This window comes from Ictalurus punctatus, chromosome 9 (genome assembly GCF_001660625.3).
Source record: "Ictalurus punctatus breed USDA103 chromosome 9, Coco_2.0, whole genome shotgun sequence".
Classification (NCBI taxonomy): domain Eukaryota; kingdom Metazoa; phylum Chordata; class Actinopteri; order Siluriformes; family Ictaluridae; genus Ictalurus; species Ictalurus punctatus.
In genome coordinates this window covers 1698665-1721844 of record NC_030424.2, presented here as the reverse complement: position 1 = coordinate 1721844, position 23180 = coordinate 1698665, and the positions used below count along the sequence as shown (strand labels likewise).

General features: G+C 45.2%; 1 protein-coding gene across 1 annotated transcript in view; it reads left to right on the top strand.

The window, feature by feature from the left end:
* Positions 1–19540, top strand: part of si:dkey-288a3.2 (protein phosphatase 1 regulatory subunit 37) — a 41357-nt gene extending 21817 nt beyond the window's left edge. Inside the window, exon 11 of the mRNA XM_017477027.3 lies at positions 17755–19540. Coding sequence (XP_017332516.1) covers positions 17755–17976 — 222 coding nt within the window. The 3' untranslated portion in view covers positions 17977–19540. The remainder of the gene's footprint in view (positions 1–17754) is intronic.
* The last annotated feature ends 3640 nt before the right edge of the window (positions 19541–23180 follow it).

Genomic DNA, 23180 nt, shown 5'->3' with positions numbered 1-23180 from the left:
CTCCACGCTGTCTACACTTTGCAGCACGCGATCTTCTTCCTGTCGTCATGGAAACCGGCGCGTTATTTTAATAGCGCGGCTTGCGGCGCCGGAGTACCCGTACACGGCAGCCGATAGAAAACTCCAGAGTGCAAGTGCAAGCTTGTAGACTCACAGACGCAGTTTCGTCTAGCTGCCACGTTGTCAAAAGACTGGGCAAGTATTATAATCAGTTTTATGCTAAAGTTTGGTCTGTGCGTGGGGTTTTAACGCTTAAAACAACGCAGCTCCGCTTCTTTAACTTGATTCAGGTCGAGACACTGTCTTTCAAAGTTTAAAGCCCAAGTTTTCGACTCGGCGACTCACAAACCTGCGAGATATTCCAGTACGACAAGACTGCGAAAGACCCGGACCCCGCTTGCCCCTCCCCCCACCCACCCTCATAAAAAATAAAAAAAAATCTTTTAAAAAAAAAAACCATGATGCGGCGGCTTTAACGCACGCCCCAGCTCGATTAGGGGGAAAAAATAATTAAGCTCAGTTGCCATCTGTTTGTCATGATTTTATCTCCTCGAACTTATTTGCATATTAAAGCATTAATTAAATTCTCCAAGGAAAGTAACGCTCACTTTAAAACACACTCCAAAGCCTTTCGCTCTCGTCTGGAAACGGAACGGTTTTTATTTTTGATTTCTGATGGTTTTTTTTGGGGGTTTTTTTCCCGTGAATTCCTTCCCTGTCAATCAGCCGTGCTTTATAATATTTCATAAAGATGGAGCATCTGTCATTTATAAAAAAAGATGCCGTATTTAAACGCCATTGAAACACAACGGCGTATTATAATCGGGGGTTTTATTTATTTATTTATTTATTTATTTATCTATTTATTTATTTAAATGATGGAATACAGAAGTAGTTTGGTCGGGGGGGGGGGAGGCGTCGTGGTGGTGGTCGTGGGGGGGGGGGGGGGGGGGGTTAAGAGAGAAGACTTTTCCATGGACGTCTGTTGCACACAAAAACGTTCCCTAAGTGCATGCTTAGATCAAATCTCCGTATAATCTTTGTAGCTACTCATCAATATTATATATATATATATAATTATTAAACAGAAAGAATCTGTATTTATACGATATTATAACGTTGTTATTATTGTCGTTATATTATAGTTGGCTATCGAATTGCCGTAAGCGAAAATAGTGGTCCGTTTGTCCGAGATGGCCGACGCCAGGACGTCTGCTGACTACGTTATGTGGTCATCGCATAGCCACGACGTTTCCTGATTAACAAAGTTGTCGTAGCAACATAAATGCCGGAAAAGCGTTTAAAAGTCCCAGATACTTCGTAACAAGTTCATATTGTTAAGAAAATGTTCTGCCGTTTCCAGTTATCCAAGATGGCTGCCCTGTAAGGAAAGTATAATGATTTGCTTGAGCAACTTTTGTCAAACGTGTTTTTTTTTTTTTTTTGAAGTTGTCCGTCGTCAGCTCGAAAATGCCGATGTTTGCTGGGTATATTTAGAGAAAAGATTTTGGATGTGATAGACTTCCGTTATGTATTAGCTAGCTAGATATTATTAGTATCTCATCTTAGCTCTGGTGGAAATCTAACGAAACATCAGACACGTCCTCTCTGATCGAGTGTTGAGGAGAAAACGGTCTACATTCCGCCAAACCGTTTCTTTAAGCCATTTTAACTAGGCTTATTTTACTCTGGCCCACACTCTGTGTGTGTGTGTGTGTGTGTGTGAGTGTGTGTGTATACACTACTGGGATTTGTCTAGGTCAAGGCACGACGTAGCAGAACGAGTGATACTTGTAGTTAGTCAATCTTATCATCAGAAATCAGCAGGCGATCAGATCGAGTGTTTCAGAGATTCAGTCTTCTGGAATTCCCTCTGGCCTAGGGGAGGGGGGGGGTGAGAGAGAAAAGAAAACATTTTCATCTTTGGAATGAAATGTGTATTCATTTCAAACAGTGTGCGTGTCTATGTTGTGTGTGTGTGTGTGTGTGTGACGCAATTTGGGATGCGCATGTTTAAAAAGGGAGGAAGGTGGCGGGGAGAAACGGTCGGTCCTCGGGTCTTTGTTTACAGCGTCTGATTTGGCATGCGTGTCGACGCCCGGCTTCATTTGATCATCGGCCCCTCGTTGGCGTGAATTATTAATTATTTACACGTCTAAAATATTCATAGAGGGAGTTTTATGAAATGCAGGATTCCAAGGACAAGCTATCAGTGGCTGTAGCAAGGTAGTTTATTCTTGTTTTCTTGTTTGCGTTTCTAATCAGAGGACTGTGTTGACACGACGGGCGGACGATGTTCATCTGGATCGTCCTCAGTCGGGGTTGTGTCCTGTGAGGACCTGTGTGTGTGTGTGTGTGTGTGTGTGTGTGTGTGTGTGTGTTTGATACTCGAACATTGGTATGGAGGTGGTCAGTGACGACCTGGTGTAGGCTTTCAAGCCCGCAGAGATGTAATGTAATGACGCGTCATTAAGTGGAGAGGAAGTGGGCTTTGCGGGAGACGATGTGTTTGGAGCTCCGAGACGTTCGGGGACGTCTGGGGTACGGGGGGAGGGGGAGGGGGGTGTCATGGTGTCTGAATCTCTGATGGAGGGAGTTGAGTGAGCGTACAGAGAGAGAGAGAGGGGGGGGGGGGGGGGGGAGCGCACATCCCTCTGCTTATGGCACCGATGACAGTTCAACTCATCCCGGGCCAGTCAGTCAGCTCTGGAATTATCGGCACCCTTCTTTTCCTTCTTGGAAATGACGCCTATAAGACGCACCACTAATAAATAGCTTTATTACGTGCACACGCAAAAAAAAAAAAAAATCGTGCATTTTTTTTCTCCACCGCTTCTTAAAAACGCCCATATCAAAAGTGTCGGCACCCGTCCGTGAGACATCTGACGACGTTGAAGCCGTTCGGACGAACTCGTGGACCGATCCCTCTTACACGCCTAGCATTTCGAGCTCTATGAAATCGTTTACAGGATTTTTTTTATTTATTTTTTTTTTACGGACGCACGTTCGGCATCGTGTTGCTGAAAGATCCACCTACTTGCAAACCCGTAACCTCTTGGCAGATGCAACCATGGTTTGGGTCCACTAGTACCTCCTCCTCGTTCTCCTAGCGATTTTTATTTATTTATTTTTATTATTTATCTATTTTTATTTTTCCCACATCCTGACTTGCGCAGATCAACAAACATCTGTCTCTTTTCATTTTCTTTCAAAGCTGTATTTTTATTTTTATTTTCATACCACGTCATGTTTTGGAGACGACACGCTATCATGAGACGGAACGCAAACCGGTTTCTTGTATTACCTTATAGGGTGCCGATAGTTATGGAATAGACTATTTACACACACACGTACACGGTGAACCGCATGGATGGACTCCACACACACGGATACACTCATGCATGCGCTCGAACGGCCATCGACGCACAGCGCGCGCGTTATTATGAAAAACGTCAGCGCTGATTACATTAGTTACGTTCACTACAGAGAAAATCAGCAGCTAATGCAATCACAGCAACGCCGTTTTTGCGGTTTTTATTTATTTATTTTTTTTATAAATGTATTTATTTATTTATTTATTTAACACCGGTATGATCGCGAATGACGTTCCCAGTTGGGAGCTGAAAGCGTGCGCCGTATCATAGCAGCTACTTCCTCTGAAACATTTCCTGGCAGGTTCTGGGCACGAAAACAGGCGCGATATAGAAAAATAACATTTAGGTGTTCGTCAGAATCAGCCCTCGGAGACTTCTCACATCACTTCTACTGCTTCACTTGGCGAACACCCTCTCACAGCTTGTTTAGTTTGGTATCTCGTCTTCTTGCGCAGTTTGGATTGGAGTCTGTACTTTACTTGTTTCTCCGGGCTCCGGGATTCAACCGTGGCGTGATGTTTTGTCACGCGCGTCCCTCGGTCACGGAAGAAAGCGGTGCACTGATAACACATAACGCCGATCGATCTGATTGGGCGGAGAAAAAAACAAAAAAGTCGATCCAAACCCAGGACCGCTAATATCCCGGTCAGCACTACACTGAAACGCCACTTTAATAGGAACACCTATACACGTAGGCCCACGATATAAGCCCACGATAGCCTCAGATTCCTGTTCTTAACCGACAGGCGTAGAACCGAACATAGTCTTCTGCTTTTAGCCCGATGCTTTTCTGCTCAGCACGGTTGTAAACACTGATTATTCGAGTTATTTGAGAATCCTTCCTGGGAATTCGAACCGGTCTGTCCATTTTCCTCCGGACGTCTCTCATCAACAAGGCGTTTCCGCCCACGGAGCCGCCGCTCACTCGGTGTTTTTTTTTCTCCCTTTTTATTATTTTTCGCACCGTCCCGTGTAAACTCGAGAGCTCGTCGCGTGTGTGAAAATCGCGGGAAAACGGACGCTTTTGAAATACTCAATCTGAAACCGGCGACAACCCAAACCGTGAACGTCACAGAGATCGGACTTGTCACCCGCTCCGATGTTTGACGTGGACCTTAACCGAAGGCCTTGATCGTATCTGCGTGATTCCGTGCATTGTGCTATAGCCATACGATTGGCTGGCCGGATAACCGCATAAACGAGAAGGTGGACGGGTGTTCCTGTTAAACGGGACTTGAATCGCAGGTCTTTCATCGTTAAAGTGTCTTATATTGTCATGTAACCTGACACGGAGGACGCGTTACGGCAGCCTGTGATAGATTTCAGCTCGTGGCACAGCTGAAATCGCACAAACTGGCTTTAGTAAAGAATGAATGGATGAATAAACGAGACTGTCACACGTGGAAACTCGTACTTTTAAGAAGTCCTACGCTTTTATACCGACTTTCCAATCGCACCGCCAGTGCCTCCTAATTCATATACGATGAGTACGTTGTTTGGCCTTGTATTCCCTAAAGTAACTATTTCTGTGACTCTCGGAGCACGTCGGGATGATCGAGTCCTCGCTGAGACGGAAAGCAAAAGAATGATATATATATATATATGTACACGCGACCGATGCGGTTTGATGTCTGTGGAACATTTAAGGATAAAAAGACTGCAATTCTTTTACTGCAGCTCTGAAATTGGCCCAAAAACTTTAGAAGAAATCTTTCTCTCTCTCTCTCTCTCTCTCTCTCTCTCTCTCTCTCTCTCTCTCTCTTTTTCTCTTTACACCCTCAATCCAAACAGTCTTGCTCAGTTCCTGGTTTATTTTCAGGGGCAAAACAGGCATATTTGCCAGCTGTGTAATTTACTGTGGCGCTCATTTGCATATTAAAGCATTAATTAGCCCCTCAGAGTGCACAAGCGTGTATAGTGTAATCACTGGCCGTGTAGTGTTTGGGTCGGGTGTTTGCGCCGTCGGGAGAGCGCGGGGGTCTCTGGGTGCTCGTGTTGACCATGCGGTGCATGCTTGTCGGCTTTGTCTCTCTCTCTCTCTCTCTCTCTCTCTCTCTCTCTCTCTCTCTCTCTCTCTTTTTCTTCTTGTTCTTCTTCTCTCTCTCTCTTTCCCCCCTGCCGGAGAGGGGGATGAGGCGAGGTTGCGCTGCTCAGTTTTCCAGCTTTTCCAGGCCCTTTGATGTGTCACACTCGATCTGTCTCCCTGTCATTTTAATCGCTCTACTTTACCCCCATCAGTGCAGTCAGAGGTGTGACCTACAGTTTCGCAGGAAGGAGGTTGCTTTTTTTTTTTTTTCTTTCTTCCCCCCCCCTGCTTCTTTTTCTTTTTCTTCTTCTTCATTTGACGGTGATGGAGGGAGGGTGGGAAGGAGGTGGAAGAAAGACAGAAAGACAAACTGGCATGTGAAAGACGGGATTTATTTTTTTTCCCTCTTAAAAAAGGCACGAGTGTGTGCGTGTGTGTGTGTGTGCGCGCGTGTGTGTCAGAAATATAAACCAATAAGACGGATATGTGATACGGCTCAGGAGTAATAATTTCGCCGTAGATGATTTGATAAGATGGGATCACGAGTCTAAAAAGCGAAACAGAATCTTTCTGAATGGATGTACGTTGAAGTTTTTTTGTGTGTGTAAGTAGGTGCTTAAATGCATATAAGATAAAAAAATTTAAAAAAAAAAAAAAAAAAAAGAAGGTTTTACTTTACTCCAGGACTTCCTGAAATACTCTTCCGGCTCGTATTTTGATGTGACGGAGAGTCGTCTTCTTCTCCATCTCCTCAGCTGGAAATGGCCCGTCGGATGAGTCGGTCCATCAGAGTTTTTGCATTTCCCTTTGGGCATGTCCTCCAACTCTACGCTCAAGCGCTCCGAGTCACCAGTCACCCGCTCTGAGGCTCATCTGAATATCATGAAGTCCTCAAGTCACCGCTTTTTTTGTTTCATTTTTTTATCTTCATCCAGCGAGAACCTTCCTTTCCCTTTCAAATATCCGTACCTGCAGAAGCACCTCTACCCCCTCCTTTTTGAATATGGATGCTTGATTAAGTGCGAGCGACGCGATGCTCGTCTCGTGTGTGTGTGTGTGTGTGTGTGTGAGTGTGTGTGTGTGTGTGTGAGTGAGGGAGGAACTTTCACCTTCATAATCGTGTCGAGAACTTATTCGAGACGCATCTATTCGATGGTGACAAAGAGATGAATAACCGAACAATAAACCAATGGTTAATATTTTAATAGTTCTATTATACCCATAAAAATCCCCAAAAGTTCTTCTCTCTCTTCTCCCCCCGCTTCCCCCCCCATCCTTTTTATCCACAGTTAAAAGGAAAAGCAGCAATCAACATGTGAGCAAGGCTCAGAGGCTTGTGTCGTGTCTGAATTAGGAAAGTTTCACAACAATACCATGTGTTGTTTACGTTTAACGCGCCCGAGTGGAATCGTTTTGTCTGTTAGGACGGGGAAAAAGAAAAACAACAAAAAAAAAAACATCTTGAGTGGAGTCACACCGCTCGCCGTGTCTCGGTCTCAGCTCGTACGCTGCTAACTTTTTCGACTCCTTTTCCCGTCGAACGGATCGATCGTCGAGAGAAGAAGTTACACCGAGATCGTTTCCATCCCTCCCGTTGCCGTTTCTCACATGAGCATCCGGTGATGCTAGCAAGCTCGCTCGTGTTCACGATCCTAAACTATGGCTGAGAAGAACAGAGCTGCTATGAATTAACACCATCACCTTTCGGCTGACACGTTTTCGGTGTGACTTTGAGAAGATTTTTTTTTTTTGTGCCTCCGGTGCACTCTCGCTTTCGCCCTCTGTTCCTGTCGCTCCGTTTCTCGTCACTGGCGTGGATCTCGGGAGTCCTGTATGTGTTCCGCTGTCCCACCTGACTGAATTGGCAGACCGCTGGTGTGTTAGCGTGACCACAGAGGGTATCTGTGGAGGGAGTTGGCTGGGGTAGGTAGTAGGGCACTGCCTGTCCCCGTCCCTGTCACACCGGCCCAGGCTGCCTGGGCACCATGGAGGGGAGATAATTGGATTTGTTGTCACCTCCAGCGGCTGCCAGGAGCGGGCGTCTGCTCTGCTTAGCGATGAAGACATCAGCATGACAGGGACCCTGCGAGAGGATCAGCTGGCATGGCGGGCACCACTAATAAAGTGCCAAGGTTGTCATGTCCAGGCGGGCAGAAGCAGGCCAGCTGTTCGAGCGCCCGTGTCCAAACGCCAGGCCAGAGGGGAGCGAGAGTGGGCATCCATCATTAGTTGGCTCGCCAGAACTCTCGGTTCAGATTGAGCAAGGAGGCATGGGATTGACCTCTGGCCCTCTTACTCATGAGCTGAGCTGGGCACTGTGGCAGCACCAGCGCTGGAGGCCAACACTACGGCTCTATGCCATTCCATACTCGTGGATGGCACCTGTTTGGCGTTGGGCTGAGATGATGATGGGCTAGCAGGTGAGACGCCCCGGTGGTAATCACTCCCTCGCTGTCCATCGCTCCATCATTGCTTCGCCGCCTGCCATGTCCTACAGAGAGCTCTCTCTTTCTCACACTCCACACACCGTTCCTTTTATTCCGTAGCTTGAAAGTGAAAGGGATAGTTCAAGGAAAAATGTACACAGTTTGACACGTCTGGCGTGCTTACACTCGGGCTACAATACTGAAGTAACTCACGACTGATGGAAGTTTATCTCACCAAAATATGCTGAACATTTTTAATGTTTTACCGAACGTGTTTGGTAAAACAGAAGGGAAAGGCTATATTTAAAAAATTTCTGCTCATATGAACGGTAAATGGCGCACGTATATAGCGCTTTTATCCAAAGCGCTTTACACTGTGTCTCATTCACACATTCACACACTCACACACCAACGGTAGCGGAGCTGCCACGCAAGGCGTTAACTTGCCATCGGGAGCAACTTGGGGTTCGGTGTCTCGCCCAAGGACACTTCGGCATGCGGAGTCACGCGGGCCGGGAATCGAACCGCCGACCCTACGATCAGTGGACGACCCGCTCCACCACCTGATCCACAGCCGCTCCCCTTATATAATGACTCAAACTAAGTCGGACCATGTCTTTAACCACATCAGATAGCAAATATTTTGGGTGAAATTACTTAGCTACATGTGGATGGGGTGTGTGGATGTATGTGTTAGGCACAATGGAAAATCTGATAACGATGACACAGACATCCGTGGCTGGAAGTAGAACATGTGATCTGTGGGTAGCAGAGACGGCGTCACTCTCTCCCCTGTCAATCAGAACGATGCCGGCCAATCACAGGCGTCTGAGAGCGCCAAGTATGCGGTAGAGGGCCGGTAGCACTTTCCTCAGAGTGTTCAGGAGGCCTGGACACTGGGTGGAAATTGGCGGGGGACATTTTTTTTTTGTGATCGTTGCGGCCAAAAATGCTAGCTTTTGCCGCGGCTCGTTTCCAAACTTCGCAACCGCACTGAATTGTTTTCCGACGGTCTGTCACCGTGACGTTTGTCGGTACAGTAAACGAGACCTTTCAGCTGTACTCCCGTTCGACGCGCGCGGATCGAAGGGTGCTTCGGCCGAATGCAGGTCGTGATGATGTCATACGATACAGATCTGGCCCGAACCAGTGGAAAAATCTGCGTTCGTTCTGAAAAACCGCAAGCTCCGGCGAACACCTCCCGGATTCCGCGTTCATTTCCCGCGACCGCAGAGATCCTGGAGAGACCGAATTATTATCTGAAGATAACCGTATCTTATTGGAAAACCCTGTGTTTATAGAAACATGGGACACCAGAGAAATTTGTAAGAAAAGGTCTACTGCGACTTAACAGGATACACACATTAGCTGTGTTTTAAGACTTAAGTAAAGTGTGAAGACAAACACGTTCACGGCTCCGCGTTGTCCCGCATGAAACGCGACGTAGCTGTCGCCGATCGTTGCACGTACGCCTGCCTGGCCTCGATTTAAAGACTAGTACGCGTAGTCCGTAATTGGAGAAAGCGTGTTTGTCGGGCCTAGACATCTTGGTTTCCCCAGGGATCAATTAGAGAAACACTCATTCAGCGTGCTCTATTCAAACGGATACCCGAAGAGTTCCTTAACAGCGACGTCTTTTACAGTATAAACACTCGCGATAAAGACCTCATCAGCAGGAGCGTATATACATACGAGCGGAAAATTACAATTCGCTTGGCTATGAAATTCGTCGAGGTTTCGAACTCAGCGGGGAAAGGAGTCGACACTGCGACAAAGGGACGATGCGTTATAGGATCTTAAATACCGAAGATATAATGGGCTCTGGGGTCTCTTGTAGGGTTTTATTTGCATGGTTAAGTTGGACTAAATGTCCATAACCTGATTATGTTCTCATTTATGTAAATCCAGCCAAGTGCATATTAACCGAGCTCCATTCACCAGGAGTCATATAAGTGTCTTGAACATATTTTGTGGCTATTACGGATGGAACCGGTGCTTATTTTGCTGCTAAGAGGGCATGGACACTAAGCCGCTAGTTTATTAGTTACTCGCTTACCGGAGGTATGGATTACAAGCTTATTGGATTTTCAAACCTATCCTAATAATAATAATAATTGCTTCACCGAGAAAAGATATAAATTTTTTTTGGGGGGTGTGGACTATATGTAAGGAATAATAAAACACATCGGGGCCATTCCTGTAATTGGAAAATAATCAGCGATGGGGTGGTGTGATTCATTCTGTCCAATTACAGGAAGTCCCGAAGTGTCGTATACCATCTTTGGCAATTTGCCAACGATCACAACGTATCCGTTTATTATTATCCGTTTAAATCGGACACGGTATGCGTTTGCCTGGCTACAGAAACGGTTACGCGTGAGGACGGGCGCGTTGATATAAACCTGCGATCTGCTCTGCGGCCGTCAAAAGGTGCCGTTCGAGAAAACGAACCGATGGCCTGACCAATCAGATCCGAGAATGAAACAGTGCGGTGGTCTATATTCACGTACAACAACTCCGACGGCACGTGTTCTTAGGGAACGTAGCAGACGCAGATTAAGATTGCGTGCGGGATTTTATTTATCGATTCTCGTGCCCCTCGGGTCTGTCTTTGCTCAGCTCGCGTTCGTGTCTCTCACACACACTGCTCAGAGACAGAGAGAGACAGAGAGAGAGAGAGCGAGCGCGTAAATAGGGCACTGGTTGAGAATGTAAGTACCGTTTTGTATAAAATGCTGTTTTTTTTAATGCTGTGACACAAAAAAATTGCAATACATGCTGCAATCCGAGCACAGTTCCCCAGTTTAATGACGAGTTAATTATCAAATCAATGTTTTCTTTGGGTTTTGTTTGTTTTTTTTTGTTTTGTTTTTTTTGGGGGGGGGGTTCCCGGACAGGAAGTTTCATGTCCGGTCCTGCTTTTGTTTCTAACAATCAGATGAGCTCACGGGTTTAGTTTAACGTGCTCGTTTCACTATTAAAAACGTTGCCGTTTCTATAGTAACGGCTCATTCGTGTATACATCATCTAAGTCTCAAAACAACAACAACAACAACAACAAAAAAACTATGTTATAACTGTTAATACGGGGACATTTTCTGCGAGGAGGGGTTTATTTGACATTTTATGGAAGGAGTCTCCAGTTCCAGCACTTTGTGTCTTTGTTACAAGTCTTCAGGATGGAGGAGAGAGAGAGAGAGAGAGAGAGAGAGAGAGAGAGAGAGAGAGTATGGTGAGGACAGTTTTTTAAATCTGGTAAATAAATGATGACAGGAACGAACTCGTTTCGTGGCTGTTCCACGACATGAAATGTAACTATAAACAGATAAAAAGCGCAATGTTTTGCATTTCAGTCAACATAAAAATGCCAAAACGCACTTCCTGATGTGCAGCGTTTTTGGAAAATAATCACCTTCGACGTAGCGACAGTGACCCCCTCTACCCCGCCGTTGATTATTTTCCTATAAGAGCGTGTCTCTGAGCGTTTTTATTCCTTTCAAAGCCCAACATGCGGCCCATCAGGCCCGATCGCTCGCTTCAAGAAACGATTATAGCCATCTTCTCCTCCAGCTAATATCTCACCGCTTGAGATTAATCAAACGTCTGGAGGCTGGCCTTGGTGTCACCGGGCGAGTCACGAAAGGGTTCCGCGACACGAGAAGCAAACGTCCGGGCAAACCCGCACGTCAAATCATCTCTCTCCGCCTCGCTCGGGGAACAAAACCTGGAGCGTCTGGAGCTTCTCGGTTCTGTCGTGATATTCCAATGAGAAGCTGCGGAGATCAATTAAATAAGCAGCGGCTTCGGTCGGTAGCGCTCGAGTCCGCCCCAGAGGTCACAGCTGGGTCGTTTTCCAGCACTCGCGCCCGATAATCGCTGCAAATCACGGCTCTCTTCTTAAGCGCCGGGGCTCACCTTAATTACTGGTGCCGGGGTGAAATTTCACACCGCGTGTAATGCACAGATGAAAGCAAATTGATAATAGATGGCTGAAAGATACTTTTTTTTGAGAGAGAGAGAGAGAGAGAGAGAGAGAGAGCGTAGAGGCTGGACCTCGTGAAGTGCACATCATTCATACACTAGTTGCGTGTATCGAAACGTGAACGCATCCGAAAGACGTGTCTCGGGAACGTCGCACTTTTCAATCGCAGTTCCTTTATTTTGACACGATGTCACATCTGCGCGCCACGCTTTCCGCAAGCGTCCTCATTACTAACAGTTATCAGGGTTTTTTTTTTTGGTTTTTTTTACCCCCCCCCCATTCCCGTCGTCCTTAACGATATGTTAATGTGCTAATTATGAGAATTCAGTCATGAAATATAACCGAATTAACTACTCATCTGGGTCAGCTGAAGTTTAAAAGCATTTTCTAAACTTCTGTGCGTCATTCTTGTTTTGTTTCTACAGCAACGTTATTTATACTTATTATATACACCGCGGCGGCGGCGAATTCTCAAATCCGATCGGTCAGAAGGGATTTTCTCTGACGATAGTCCGGTAATTCCGGGCTGCACGGTTTTTTATGTTAATGTACTTTTTCCGATGCGTTGTCGTCCAGCGTTCTGTTTATTTCACATTTACGGAAGGAGTTGTCAGCGTCGGAACTTTGTAAGAGTAGGTTTTCCACCACGGGGAAGTCTTGAGGATTCTTTGCGATTGATTATTAACGTGATATCCTACAGTAGGTTTTGTTGTTGTTGTTTGTTTGTTTGTTCGTTTGTTTGATGAACTTGGTATGGACACTTTTATAGCTGCTGTGACGTAAGCGGAAACTTGACGTCCCACGGCATGAAGTGCAACAGATTCGAGTCTCAGTCGAATAACCTCAGATGATTGAAGTCGGACTAAAGCAGGCGACGTTTTTCAAAATGAAATCAAGATTAGACAGCTGCAGTGTATACTGACGCTTTCTCTCGGTATTTGTCTGGACACCTGTGTCCTCGAACAAAATTACTTTTACCTTAAAAGTGAATAATAACACAAAACATCCAATTAGAAACACTTTTTTTTTTTTTAAAAAAAGAAAGAAAAGAAAGACCCCACAAGTCTCATTTTCCAGTCAGGATCCGAGCCTGCGCCCGAACATCCATTCCGTATACAACAGCGACATCTACAGGCAGAGGCAGGCGAGACACTTTCCTGACGTGTACGTGATGTGGAATAAGATGGATAGATAAATACGAGAGCAGCGTGTGTGTATAAGAGACAGAAGGAGGAAATAAACTGCTGGTAATTACAGCTCTTTATGTTATTGAGTAGAAAGATCCAGACAATTTAAGTGCAATTTATTTAAGCTACGTTTGATCAGTCGCTCTTTTCGTTCTTTCGTATAATAATAAAGTCACAACATAATCAAACAGCACACACACACACACACACAAAAAGAAGCTCAGACGTGTTTAATAGCAATGAGTAAAAAAAAAAAAAATGCAATTTGCAGCTTGTTTGATTGTGGATGTATTTTTTTTTTACATTGTTTTCATAGCTATATTATGTAAATTACCGTATTATAGGCCTGTGGAGTGGCAGCGAAGCAGACGTCTTAGACGAATAAGACCATTATTTTCCTCAACAAGCTTGTTTTATACATCTATAAAAGATATATCCTTTTTAAACATGGTTAAAAGTGCAACCATAGAACGTTTTTGGGTTGTTGTTGTTGTTGTTGTTTTTTTTTTAATAAATAAAATGCAACGCATGTGTAGGCCTACTTGTTACTGGCATCTGAAATGTTTGGTAATTTACATATATTAGCATATAAAGTAATTGGCACAGATGCCAAGAAAACAGTGGAAAACAGATTAATTGTCATCCACCAGCCATGGTGACACAGTTAAAAATGAGGCCCTCTTTCTAAGAAGCCAATTATCAGAAAGTTTCCAGTGTAGCCTTTCACATCTCACACACACACACACACACACACACACGCATATCGATGAACGCAGATATTCACATGTTGCCTAGACTCGGCATGTCAGTTGGATGTGTACTTTAGATCGGACTTGAAATCGTGTACAGTGATGAGTCGGTATATCGGCGTGTGTGAGAGTTCTGTTAGATAAATAATACACTCCTGGAGCGTGACGTGTATAAAAAAAAATTTAAAAAAAGGAGGAAAAATCCGAATTAGGAAAGTGTTCAGCATCCGATAGTACAGGTTTACTACTCAGAACAGGAAATATGGGCTTAAGACAACATATGGATGCTGCTTTATGCACACACACACACACACACACACACACACACACACACACACACACACAAGGCGGTGATAGATTCTTCTCTGGTGTGCCGCAGCTCTACTTTTAGCCCCTGTAATAATTGGATAGTGCCTCCATTTATAAGGCTGTCTGAGGGAATGCAGAGCTAACAAATGAGCTAGTTTAGTTGCCAAGACCAGAGCAGAGCAACTTAAACGACTCCTTCCACCCCACACACACACACACACACACACACACACACACACACACACACACACACACCCCACCCCCTTCAGTGCCATTGTGCAACGGAGACCTTAAATAATATCGAGGAAGAGACACCGAGAGATACCATCTTCTGTGTTGAATCAGATTACATAATGGGAGACATGAATGATTTATACTTTATCAGGTATTACAAGAATAAATAGGGATGGATCATAATGGAGCAGCGAGTACACACACACACACACACACACACACTGCAGAGTCACAGTGTTTGATTGGCGCCGCCTGTGAGTGTTTGTGTAAAGGCTCATTCGGCCCCGAAACCCCCGGCGCTCTGCGTCGGCCTGCTCTCGCCGCCCCTCGACGCGCAGCCTTATTTGTACTCGTTAATGACTTTATAATTCGTGGCCGGCAGGAACCTGCTTTTATCCCGATTAGTTTAGCAGCCTGGCAGACAAAAAAAGAGCCTGGGTGAGTGGCACGGTGCCAGAAGGAGCTCATGCCACTGAGCCTCTTGTCCATCTGCGTGGTTCTGGTGCAGGATACAGAGCAGAGCTTTCCCTGGAGATGTTCGCAAACGAGTCTGAAAGGACTTCCCGCGACAACGGCGAACAGTTTTCGATACCTGTAGATACGCTACACCTCAGTCCTCCGAAGGAAGCGACGTCCGGACACTTTGCGTCCTCTTCCGTTCGCGTGCCCAGGCCGAGAGCGCCTTGACGTCATCCGTAAGGATGGAGAACGTCACACGGGTTTTATCGCGACGCCTGACGGAGATGCTCTCGAACGCGTCAGGCTAGACGGCTGTGATCTGTGATCCTGGGCGAATCAGGAGACCTTGTGGCTTGGCGGTTAAGGCTCTGGGTTGCTGATCAGAAGGTCGGGGGTTCGAGCCCCAGCGCTGCCAAGCTGGCACCGTTGGGCCCTTGAGCAAGACCCTTAACCCTCTCTGCTCCAGGGGGCGCTGTATCATAGCCGACCCTGCGCTCCGACCCCAGCATCCTGACATGCCGGGGTATGCGAAGAAAAGAATTTCACTCTGCTGTGACCAATAAAGACTCATCATCAATATGTATAAAGTACGTGTATTTTACCTACAAGATGGTTTGATCTCACTGAAGACAGGGTGCAGCTTTTTTTTTCTCCCCCCCCCCGTGTCTCTTTTCCATCAGCCCACACCCACACCCCCTCCCCACCTCCCGTCTGTGCGTCTTGTGCATGCATTGTCTTTGAACAATGCGCTGTTTGAACAGTGCGCTCGTGAGGAAACAGGCGCGCTAGCTCGCCGCCTCGCCTTTTATCACCCGCTTCTCCCAGTGACGCTATTAAAGCTTATGTTTCATTAAAAAAAAAGAAGAAGAAGAAGAAGAAAAAAAGGGGGGGACGGGGACGCGGCCAACAGGAGACAGACGAAGCACGACTTCAAACGCGTCGCCGTAACGCGCAGACAGCATCTCAACCGAGAGGACAGACAAAGCAGGGCCGAAAGTGCGTCTGACTGTGTACGCGTACCTGAGAGGTGTTAAATCATTAATTAGGCCAATTCCAAACACCTCCCCGTCTTCCCCCCGTCTTCCCCCCGTCTTCCCCTCGTCTTCGGCGTGCACCTTCTGCGAATTCCTACTGCCTCGAAATCCAGGGCACTCGCGATTTCCAGCTGTGATGCGTCTATAAAGCAGTGATCAGACTGTGTAATCATTTTAAAGGGTGGGTGGGTGGGGGGGAGGGGGGGGGGGGGTGAGGGTTATTGGCAGATCTTACCAAAACTTCCACACACACACACACACGAAAAAAAAAAATTCAAATAAATTTTTAAAAACGCAAAAATACCTCAGACCAGCCCAAAAAGTTTGCAAAAGTGAGATGCATTTTTCATCAACACCCCCCACCCCCACACACACACACACACACACACACACACATACACACACACACACACACACACACACACCGCAATCCCTCCAGGATTTCGCGGATGGATTCTGCGATCACAGAAATGAACGTGAGATCTCTGCGACGTTCCGAGGAGCTCGCGACTGTTCGGAAACGTACGCGGATTTCCCGCAGGTTCGGGGACGAGGCGCGTCACGTGACGTCCAGCCCTCTTTTCGATTCGCGTGCGTACGGCTAAAAGGTCTCGTTTACAGAGTTCAATCGTTTTATATAAACAGCGTGGAAATGAGACGTCAGGAACGTCAACGGTTTCCTTCCACGTGCCAGTCGATGATTAGAATTAGACCACTTCAGGATCGCCTCCTAAAGCCATCCGGCACGTATCTGCATTTCCGAAAAGTTCACGAATCATCCCTCAGCTGCCGAGAGATTTCCGCGAGAGTGTGTCGTTGATGGAGAAACTCCTCAGAGGCACGTCGGACCCGACGGAACGCAGAAACGGCTTCGGGAGAGCGGGTCGGCCCGTGCCGAGGCCGCGACGAGCGAACGTCTGATGCGGCTGTGGACGCGAATGGGATGGAGATAACGTTAACGGGCGTTCCGTTATCTCCACTCCATCATTTCAAAGCGAATTAAACTGGAGATGCCTGTTTTTAAAAATAAATAAATAGATAGATAGATAGATAGATAAAGCATGGGACGTCTACGTGCACCGAGTTCTCGGTCTGAAGGTCAAAAACCACCACAGGTCACAAATCTAATCAAATAACTGACCCCGAAAAGGTCAGGAGTTTGGAAGGAAGTTTCCTGCGTAACTTCCCGAGCGTTGGTCCAGATGTTGATGAGTCTCCGGGAAAAGCAGCCGAGGCCTAAGCGCGGTGTGTGTGTGTGTGTGTGTGTGTGTGTGTGTACAGTATGTGTGAGGAGCGTACGCGAGCCAAGCGGAAGGGAGCGCATGGCAGAGCCGAACTCTGACTCTGGCAGCGGAGGTGTGTTTTGCAGCCGCGGAGCTGCTGCTCCAGAAGGCGGTGGCTGTGCCCGCGGCGGGTTTCCCTCCCCGCGTTGGCACTGTGCGGGTGGCGCGGCGCTGCTGCTGCAGCGAGCCGATCGTGCCCTCTGTCACTCACGGGGAGCGGCCCCTGTCCAACTGTCACTTCCTGACAGCCCGATAATCAATCTCTTTATTAACTGCTCTGCTGAAAACAGGCTGGCACGGCGGGCATCGCCATGGCACCGCTCCGCCGGGGTCGGGAGGTTGGCACGGTGGGGTTCGACCGCTAAAAACACACCGGTGGCTTCGGAGGCCTCGTCATCCCCGGTGATAATTTATGAGCAGGGAAGTGTGCGTGTGTCGCCCGCGCTGTCCGCCAGCCAGCTCCCCACCCACTACTACCGTGTGTGTGTGTGTGTGTGTGTGTGTGTGTGTGTGTGTGTGCTTCTTTCTCTTTCTTTCTTTTGTTCTTCATCAAATTCAGCAGAAGCATCTGTGTTTACAGTCTTGTTCTTCCTACATATCAATCCCTCCTGAAGTCGAACTGATGAATAGCTAAAAATAAAGCCGCAGAGCCGCATCACGTTAAATATTCACGCCGTTTTCTTGTTCGCAGGACGAGTTTCTGATCGAAACCCAGAAGACGCTGCTGAGCAGGATCTCTGATCTGTGTGTGGCGAACGTCGCGGCGGCCTCGGAGACGGACCAGCGCTCCGCTGCTCTTTTAACGCACGACGGCGACGACGACGACGACGACGATAACGCCGGCGAAGCCTCGTCTCCCCGAGTCCCCACACAAGCGTATGAGAATAATAACCCTCGATTCCATCACGAATAATGATAATAAACTCCAAATCCACGCAATAACCATGACGCCTCTTTCCCTAATGAAGCCATGGCCTCCCTCCCTGCTGTTTTCCAGCCTAATCTTCCTTCCGAGGGTTGTTTTGTTTTCTCTCTCTCTCTCTCTCTCTCTCTCTCTCTCTCTCTCCCGAATGCGAATCGCCTCGAAACAAACCAAACACGAACCTTTTCCTTTCTCTGGCGCTCTTTCAGTCGGGATCACTCGGTACGCCGTCGATCCTGTTTGCCAGTCTTCCAACTTCGCTAATACTCGCTCGCTCAAAGAGGAACACCAAAGCGTGTGCGTTACCGCAGTAGAACGCCGCGTAGTTCACACACAAAAAAAAAAAAAACACCACGTTTCTTTTCACTCGCTCGAGGAGAGAAACCGCGGCGCGTGGGAAGACGAACATATGCGGGGATGACGAGGCCGGGATGTTTATTTAGTTGTTTTTTTTTTTCCCGTCTGCACGTTCGTTCGTTCGTCTTCGACTGCGCTTAGCGTGTTTAGCGGGTTACGCTGAACGCCGCGTTTAATAAGAGCGACACGAGCGACGGTGAGACCTGGAGCTGCGTACGACCGATAATAAACGCAGGGGTTTTTTTTTCGGAAAGCACATCGCATTCCCTGGATCCCCGATCTTCCATAAACTCACTTATTAAACCGGATCCGTGTTTCCGGCACGGAAGCGTATGCAGTCGTATATAAAAACTGCTACGTCGATCGTATTTAAGGTGCGAGCCTTTAACACGAAGAGTGGAGTTTAACGTAATTAGCGTTTATTATTTCCGTGGATTTTTTTTTGAAAAAATTCATTTATTTGTAATTCATTCTGGGTGTGTGAACGTGTATGCGATGGATTGGCACCACGTCCGGGGTGTACCCCGCCTTGTGCCCCATGCTCCCTGGGATGGGCTCCAGGTCCCCCTCGATCCTGTAGGATAAGCGCTATAGAAGACGGACGGCTGGACGGACGGACGGATAATTCATTCTCGTAACATTACTGCGACTAAATAATGTTTCGTTATGTTTTGTTGATTATCAGGAACGATTCGGAATTTTCTGCCGAGACGTTTCATAATGGATAATCTTTAATTGTTTGAGGAAGAAAGAAGGAGGAAAAAAAAAAATCAAACCCGAGGCAGAACTCTAATGTTTAATGTCTAATCAACATTGCAATGCAATGCAATCCATGCAATGCAAATTTAGAGGGGGGGGGAATAGTACCGTTTTCAGGTTCAAACGCTCGTCTCGGAAAATCCCAGATTACCCAGATGTGTTTTGATTGACAGGTGTGTGCGTGTGAGTACAGAGACACACGCCCCCCCCAACAAAAAATAAAAAACACACTTTCTGATGTGATTTGGGTTTCGAGCAGGATTGCCCCGCCTACACACCCACCCAAACCCCCTGGTTTGTGCCCCTCGGCACGGGGCAGGGGCAGATTGACAGAGCAGCATGGTGCCAGGTCCCGCTGAGCCAACGTCTCCCACCACACACACACACACACACACACACACACATACACACACAAGATCTACCTGATGTTTTCAACAAAGGCTTCCGTCTCTCCAGCTCTGATGCCAATGGCTTTGGAAGTGGTAGAATCTGAAACAGACAGTAGGAGCGATGTTCCGTACATCAATACGTGAGGAACGGAATCTCAATTCGTCTCAAAGTCGTTTCATTTCGAGGCCACGGCAGCCACCTGAGAGTCACCGATGAGAGGATAGGGTGGATTTATTTTTTCTGGAGGAGAACAGATTCAACTGCAAAAGAGGTCAAAGAGAAAGAAAGAATTTTAAAAGAAATTCCAGGAATGGAGACAGATTCTACACGTACAAGAAATGAAATAAAATGATTAAAATATTTTTTTGAAATAATAAACATATCGTCTCGTCAAAGCACGCCGATATTACAGAAACCCTCGATAATCCGTGCAAACATATTATCATCCCTCTTAACACATTTATATATAAATATAAATGATATTTATGACATTTTTTTTTTTATTATTGCCGGTAATTTAATGGGCGTTCACACTTCAGATACAAATTCACTTGGAAATCCAACCTTTCAACCAGATGGAGTTCTCTTCCTGTGCAAGTCAGTTAATGGATATAAAAAATATATTTACAGGTAGTTGTTGTTGTTGTTGTTATTGTTGTTGTTTTAGCGCAATCAGGACCGTGCTAAAATGTTCCCTGTAAATCCCGTAAGGCCCCAAAATCTCAGTTGCATGTAAAACATGCAGAATCGCACGGTTGTGTCGATTCTTGCGGTCACTCGGTTTCAAAATCGGCTCCATGGAAGCAAATTGTTGCACCTGTCCTGAATTTAATGGATAAACTGTAACTCCGGAACTTCCTCGAGCTTCACTGCAGCTACAACATGTGACGTGACGGGAACAGTACGACTCAGTGCTGTCATTTCCACGCCACTGAATAGTAAACATAAGGGTGCCAATAATTTTAGAAGACACGCACTGCCTTTTAACGGTTGAAAATATAGAAATGTTTTGTGCTAGAGTTCTGCAGTGCAGTGTAATATAAGATGCATTGTCTAAATGATGATGATGATGATAATAATAATAATAACAATAATAACAATGCTAATAATAATTATTATTATTATAATAATAATGACAATAATAATAATAAGAATAATAATAATAACAATGCTAATAATAATAATAATAATAATAATCTGTCTTTTATATTCCAAGCTTTTAGTTTTTCTTCTTGGACTTTAAAAGTGCAATTTATTTAGTTTATTTATTTTTTTTTATTTATTTTAATTTATTTATTTACTTAAGACATTCTGGGGTTATTATTATTATTATTATTGTTATTGTTGTTGTTGTTGTTGTTGTTGTTGTTGTTATTGTTATGATGATGATGATGATGATTATGATTATTATTATTATTATCATCTAGGTGAGTAATCAGTGCAGGCCTTCCAAGCCGTTAATAATGAGTAATGCTGTAAGTGACCCGCGCGCACACCGTCATCAATCACCGGAACGTTTCACTGACTCTCCAGACAGCGCGAGAGGAGCGCGGTGCGCGTGACGCACGCTTCTTGGAGGTGTTCCCCCGTTTTGATGGATTTCCGGCACGCGCTCCCAGCAGCCCCGCTGACCGCGGCCCTCTTCTCCTCCTTCCTCCTGTCAACACGATGCTGCGCGCGATCAGTCGTGAGGCGCGCGATCAGTAGTGAGGCGCGCGCTCGCCGCGGGCCGCTCCGCTCCTCGCCGTGTCCTCTGGCCTCCGCCCCAGTGCGCGCGCACGCTCCGCTCCGCTCCGCTCGCGCACGACTCACGAAGTTCCGGTGTAGAGTTCCGGCTCGCGCTCACGTGCAGACTCGTTTCCTGTAAAATATTTAGGTAGATATTCTTAAAGGTTAATTATTATTATTATTATTATTATTATTATTATTATTATTATTATTACCTAGACATCAGCATTTATTTGTTTATTTATTTATTTAACTTGTTTATTACTACTACTACCACTAATAATAATAATAATAATAATAATAATAGACAATACCTTTGTGACAGTCTTTAAGTTTTAAAGTATTATAATGAAAGTATCTTAATGTATATAAATAATTTTTATATATTTTATTTCAATATATTTTATTTTATTAAATATTTTAATAAATATTAAAATTAAAAAATTAGCAGTTAAGAATTTTTATTAGTTTCATCAATTACTTTATTATTATTATTATTATTATTATTATTATTATTATTAATAATAATACAGCACCAGACTGTCACATTCTGCTTATTCTTTAACATTATTAGTTATTATTATAATTAGACAATTCACATACAAATTAAAAACAAAGTGGACAGTTGCAGTTAGGGGTTTTTTTTTTTTTAAATAATTAAGTTAATTTATTAATAATAATATAAAAAGAATGACCCAATGAATGTAATAATACTAATAATAATATCAAATCTGTTCTGCTTTTGAAAATGATGTGTCGCACTGCTTACAGAATAAATGTCTCTGTGAACAGGACGAGAGAGTGTGAAAGTTTACTTTCCAGAAGTTTTCATTTGTCTAGTTTCTCTTGTTCTTCATAAAAGAGAACGATAATTTAGATGCGGTTATTTTTGATCAGTCATAATGCATGACAGTGTGTGTGCCCTCTGATCAATGAAAGCATTTTCAGGCCACTAAAGAGAGAGAGAGAGAGAGAGAGAGAGAGAGAGAGAGAGAGAGAGAGAGAGAGCGATGATAAATATTGGCAGTCCAAGAAAATGTGCTTTCCTTCGATTGAAGAGAACATAATGGTATTCACATGGGAGACGTCCTGCTGAGACAGACAGACACACAGACAGACAGACAGACACACAGACACACAGACACACACACACACAGCTGTTCCAAAGCAACAAAACACACTCGACCTATAAGTGCAAGTGTGTTGATTGTCGATGGCCGATGAAGTCCATGAATAACAACAGTAGGAAACTTAACAGGCAGATTATGGTAACACACACACACACACACACACACACACACACACACACATTAAATAACTTACTAACACATCTAGTTTATATATCCATGTTCTTTATCTGCCAAAGTAACTTTATATTCCAATTAAATAAATATTATTTTCTATGTGGACTATAATCCAAACATATCATGTAAGCGTTGCGTCTTAAATTTTTATCATAATCATAATATTATATTATTATTACCAGTATTATTAACCTCTGTGGCCCTCTGTGAATGAAAATTCACAAAACCTGTTCATCTTCTGATTGCGTTGAAAAGACTGCCATCTAGTGTCGATCTGAACACCAGACGCTCAGACATAATTACAGCCTACATATTTTTCATTTCAAACACAATGCAACACAAACTCTAGCAATTGATGCAAAATCTCCAGAAAAAGACGACTCAAAGGACTGAATCAAAGAGTTGCTGAGACCCAGACCGATTCCAGACCTGATTGGACCAAGGAGTATATTGTGAATTTTACAAATAAAAGTATCCAAAGATCTGTTCGACAGATAACCGTTCAAGACGTCAAGTAGCCTCACGTGTCATTAGACATCATCTCTACCGCGTTCAGTACTTCAGAACTGATGTCATTTTGATTTAAGTACCGCGCTACAGCGCCTTCACATGGACAACAACGCCTACCGACGCTTGGCACGCCAGTCTGATTAAAGA